The following is a 5,317-nucleotide window of genomic DNA, read 5'->3' on the forward strand; positions in this document are numbered from 1 at the left end:
CCCCGACCCCCGGCTCCGCTCGGCCCCATTCCCCGTGGGCCACCCACCTGCGGTCCCCAAGTTCCCCGCGTCCCAGGCGAGCCGAGCCCAGCGCGGGCGCCCATGGAACCGCGACGATGTTCGCGCCCAGGCTGCTCGATTTCCAAAAGACGAAGTACGCGAGGTGAGCGGGCGCGGGGTGCGCGGGGCGCTCGGGTGCGCGGGCGGGGCGCGCCTGTCTCGGCTGCTTGGAGATCGGGGTGGATAGATGGAGGCTCTGCCCCGGTCAAGAAAAGCCAGAAGCAAGACAACGTCGCCTTCCAGATGGATTCATCTCGGCTCCCCGCCCCACTACCCCCGCTTTTGCATCCCGGACTCTGGAGCTGCGCGCCCATTCCACACCTCCTGTCAGCCGGGTACCCCTGGGCACGTCTCTCCACTTCCCCGAACCTCACTTTCCACGCGTGCAAAGCAGAGATCACGAGTCCCAGTCCCCAGGGGCCCCATGAGGACTATCAGTGGGATCATCCTTGCCTAGAGGCCTTTGCCCTGGGGGCTTGGGGACCGCTCCTTCCATCTCTGCTCGTGGTAAAGAAGGTTTGAGAACGCCCTGTTCCGGTCCACACAGCAAGAAGGAGGGGTGGGTAGGTGCACTATTTAGGGGGAAAACTGAGGCCCAGGACGCAGGAGGAGCTGTTGGTACAGCCTGGTCTTCTCACGGTGTAAGCTCCCAGGTCCACACTGAGCCTCAGTATTTTCTGTAATGTAGGGAGGGTAGATGCTCCCCCAACTGGACTTCGGTGAGGGTGGTGGCTGCAACTGATTAAATTGCTCTAAGTGTTGTTTTGAGACAGGTCTCACTGTGCAGTTCAGGTTGGCCTTGAATTCACTGAGCAGCCCAGGCTGGCTGGTAATTCACAGTAATCCTCCTGCCTCAGCCTCCCACATACTGAGATTGCAGTCTTGCACCACCATACCCACCTAAGGTTTTGTTGAGGACGCATTTCCCTGAAAGCTGACATAGGAACCCTGTTCTAAAGTCCCTGCTGGGCCAGCATGGCAGTCCTGTAATCCCAGCACTTGGGAGGCTGAGGCAGGAGGTCCTTTCAAGTTCCATGTCAGGCTGGACTACATAGTGAATTCAAGGCCAGCCTGAGCTACACAGCAAGACTCTGTCTCAAAAAGAAAAGCAAAGAAATGAAATGAAAAGAAAAGAGAAGTCCCTCGCAGACTATAGCCAGCCCTGTCCCCATCACCCTTTCTGGCTCCGGGTCTCAGTCCTCCTGCTCAGGGCACATGCATACTGACCCGGGAGCTGCCAGTACCGCAGTTCACATTCATCTCCAGGTGGGTGTCAAGAGTCCCTGGCACCCAGAACGTCCTGTCAGAGTGACTCCGGGCCAGCGTGTCAGGGTGCAGGGTGAGGCTGAGCCCTTTGTCCTCAGTCCCAGCGTGTGTCTCCCCCGGGAGAGTTGGGAGTGCATCCTTCATTAAGCTGGGAGCCCGCCCAGAGAGCCGATGCCCACGGGATGGGCTTGCGGCGACTCCTGAGCGTTTGACTCTGGCTGGCTGCACAAATCCATCTTCTCTGGGGTGGGCTTGGTCTTTCAAAGGCAGGTTCTCAAGAGTCCCAAGTGCCGCCTGGACACAAAAGTTGTGGCTTGTTCTGTGGGAGGGGAGAAGCCCAGGGCCAAAGTTTCCTGTGGACGTAGGCATGCAGGGGAGGAGCTCTGAAGCACAAGCAATGAGCCACTGCCTGCTGTGTGATCTTGGGTAGCTGTCTCAGCCTGTCTGGACCTCAGCTGTCTGACCCGTAAGGACAGCAGAGTTGGTCCAAATGAACTCTAGATTGGAGTTCCGGTGCTGCCTCCTCTATGACTGGAAAAGAGGGGTTGGCACTGGATCATGGGCTCCTTCTCGGAGTCCTGGGGCTGAGGCAGTTTCTATGAACAGTGGGCCCAATGAGGAAATGGCCTGCATTAATTGGAGCTATTTCTGTTCCCTTGCTATTACTCATGTAGCCCTTACTACGGTGCAGTCTGCAAGTTAGGTCCTTAATAAAGACTTCTTAACGCTATAACCCAGTGCTGTCCATTAGAAATACGCAAGCCACAGGTGTCACTGCGTGTGCAGAGATGGAGCTCTGAGAAGTGTTCAGGCTGGATGTGGTGGCCTACACCAGTAATCCCAGCACTCAGGAGGCTGAGGCAGGAGGAGCACCATGAGTTTGAGGCTATTGGGAGACCACAGCAGTTTAGGGCACTGGTCATGGGGACAGGGCTTTGGGCACTGTATCTTGTCCCTGCCCTGAGTGTCTGACTCCCTCCCTGTCTGTCCCCGCTTCTTGGTCACCACTGACTGGACAGCTTCGCCCTGCCATGACCCCCCCACCATGATTTCCTCACCACAGACCTAGAATCAATGGAGCCAGCCGATCGTGGGCTGAAACCCTGGAAACTGTGGGCCCAAATCCTTCTGCACTTGAGGTTGTTTATCTCTGGTACATTGTTACAGTGACGAAAAGTTAACACCAGCGCTGTGTGACACGGCACGGGTTCCTCTCCCGCTCAGAGCAGGTTTCTCAGTGGATGATTCTAAAACAGAGCCCTGGTTGTCAGGAACCGCCTGGCCATCCAGATGGTTAGTCTATACTGAGAAACACAGTTATTATAAAGCTGCTGGGGTCAGGACAATGTGCTTTGGTGCAGGGCTAGGCAAACAGATCAAAAGAGCAGAAAGGAGAGGTCTGAAACAGATCTGTGCATATAAAGGCTTGGGATTGTTGACAAAAGTGGCATTGCTGATCAACCTAGGGAGGGATGTAAATTAAATATATGGTACTGACACAACTGGTTATCCAAACAGCAGTGCAACTGGAGCCCTACCTCACACCATGCAGAAAAGGCATTTCTACATGAATTAAAGACTTCAAACTGAAAAAAACATGGAAAGCTTTCAGAACACACAAAAGAATAACTTTTGGAGCCAGGTGTGGTGGTGCAGCCCTGTAATCCCAGCACTGGAGAGGCTGAGGCAGGAGGATCATGAGTTCAAGATCAGATTGGGCTACATAGTGAGTTCAAGGCTAGCTGGACAACGCAGTGAGAGCCTGTCTTGAAAAACAATCAAATGAGAAATCCAAAATATGTAGAAAACTATAATAAGAAAAGATAACTCATTAGAAAAAGTAAAAGGCATAGACAGGCATTTCTTGTAAGAGAGAACACAAAAAATAAGCAATAAGCATGAGAAAAAAATGCTTACTATTGGTGATCAAAAGCCATTCTGATACCCAGTATATAAGAAGTCCAGCAATTCTATTATAATCACTCTAGAAAACAGAAGTTATGTTAAACTGGGTATGGTGGTGCAAGCCTGTAACCCCACACTCTGTGAGGCTGAGGCAGGAGGATCACAAGTTCAAACCTAGCCTGGGCAATTTAGCAATTTAACAGGACTCTGTGTCAAAGTAAAAAATAAAAACAGGGCTGGGATGTAGATCAGTGTGAAGGCCCTGGCTTCAATCCCTGGTACTGCAACTAATAAATAAACAACTAAAAAAACTCCAGCTCTGGGCAACAGTATAGATAAATCTCACTGGCATGAGGAGTGGTAGCAAAACATGAAAGAAAGTACAGATCCCATCATGGGCCATTCCACAACGTGCACATCCATGCGTTTTCGAGGAGAGCCAAGGAAAGCATGTAAGAAGCCAGGCTGCAGTTCTCAAGGCAGAGAGGGAAGAGGATCCCACGGGTGGGAGGTGCTGTGCCTCCTTCAAGCCTTGTGGTAACTGGGTGCCATTGGGCAGGGCTGGGTTAGGGTTAAGAGGTGATCAGGTCTTAAGATGGATTAAGACCTTAAGACAGCGCCTTTCTCCAGAACGTGAGTTTTGCTGCTCTCTGGGGACTGGAGATTATAGATGTATAGGGCGCCTGCCCCCCATAGCTGAGCAGATGTTGGCACCACACTGTTGGGCTGGGTCATTAAGTTGCCCAGGCTGGGCTCCAATGTGTGATCATCCTGCCTCAGCTTCCCACAGTGCTCAGATTCTAGGCCTGCACCACCAGGCCTGGTAAAACCTGTATTCATTCTAAGACACCCAGTCTCGCGCCTTTTGTGATAGCACAGGAAATGAACTAAGACAAGGCTGAAGCTGGAGAAGATGCACAAGTGCTTCTGGGTCCGGGCAATGGTCTGTTTCTGGACTCGGAGGAATAGTGAGGTGGATTTTTGTGCACAGAGCTCCTGTCCTGTGGGAGAGACTTCCTCACGTGGCCATACCCAGATGCGAGGGAGGCTGGGAACGGAGACCAGCTGTCTGGTTCCTGTTTCCAGCCCCCTGCGTTCCCAGAACAGCAGCAGGCATCTGAGCAGATACCCTCCGCAATCTGTCTAATGAGTGCTGGTCTGTGCTGCTGGATAAATGAATTGACTTCTGCAGGCAGCAGTCCCCTCTTGCTTACCGCAGTGTGACTTGAAAAGATGTCCTTATCAAGCAACTTTGTAAGCTGGGCATGGTGGTGCATGCCTGTAATCCCAGCGCCAGCCAGGCTGAGGACTGCAATGAGCTCAAGGCCAGCCTAGGCTACGCAATTAGACTAGCCTGGACTGTACAGCGAGACCCTGTCTAAAAAACAAACAAACAGGGGCTGGGGATTTAGCTCAGCAGCAAAAGCGCCTGCCTGGCAAGCGCAAGGTCGTGAGTTCGGTTCCCGGTACCGGAGAAAAACCAAAAAAACCAAAAAAACCAAAAAAAAAAAAAACAAACAAACAAACAGATAAACAGCTTTATGGTTCTACTGTAGCTACAGCATGGGCTCCTTGAATCCCTTTTTTTTTTGGTAATACTGGAGATCAAAGCTGAGGCACCCTATCCCTGAACTACATCTACAGCTCTTTTTATTTTGAGAGAGGATCTTACTAAGTTGCCCAGGCTGCCCTCAAAACCAAAATCCTTCTGCTTCAGCCTCCCAGAGTGTGGGATTACTGGCAGCAGCCATTGTAGAAAATTTTAAAATATTGCAAAGTAGGTATAAAAATGAAAGCAACAGTCACCCTTTACTCTACTACTACAAGATCATTGCTGGTACTGCTTTGGCATGTTTTTTTGTGTCTTTTGGGGGAGGGGCTTTTGAGACAAGGTCACCATGTGTAGTCCAGGCTGCCTTCAAATTCTCAGTGATCCTCCTGCTTCAGCCTCCCTAGTGCTGGGATTACCGGGGTATACACCGGGCTACTCTTTTTCTCTATGTATCAAGAAAACCCAGCTGATTAGTATAATGCACTGTGCCCTAGCTTTGTTCTTTTTTTTTTTTTTTTTTTTTTTTTTTTTTTT

The 5,317-nt window shown here is 51.2% G+C and overlaps 1 protein-coding gene across 5 annotated transcripts in view; it reads left to right on the forward strand.

Annotated features, from left to right (window-relative positions):
• The first annotated feature begins 8 nt into the window (after positions 1-8).
• Mmd2 (monocyte to macrophage differentiation-associated 2) overlaps positions 9-5,317 on the forward strand; it is a 59,870-nt gene continuing 54,561 nt past the window's right edge. For 4 of the 5 annotated variants that reach the window (XM_013521253.1, XM_005397850.2, XM_013521251.1 and 1 more), the window contains exon 1: positions 9-163. In XM_013521253.1, the coding sequence (XP_013376707.1) occupies positions 117-163 (47 nt within the window). In that variant the 5' untranslated portion in view covers positions 9-116. The remainder of the gene's footprint in view (positions 164-5,317) is intronic. The other variant, XM_013521249.1, reaches the window with a different exon arrangement.

This window comes from Chinchilla lanigera, unplaced genomic scaffold (genome assembly GCF_000276665.1).
Source record: "Chinchilla lanigera isolate Chin_1 unplaced genomic scaffold, ChiLan1.0 scaffold00059, whole genome shotgun sequence".
Lineage (NCBI taxonomy): Eukaryota > Metazoa > Chordata > Mammalia > Rodentia > Chinchillidae > Chinchilla > Chinchilla lanigera.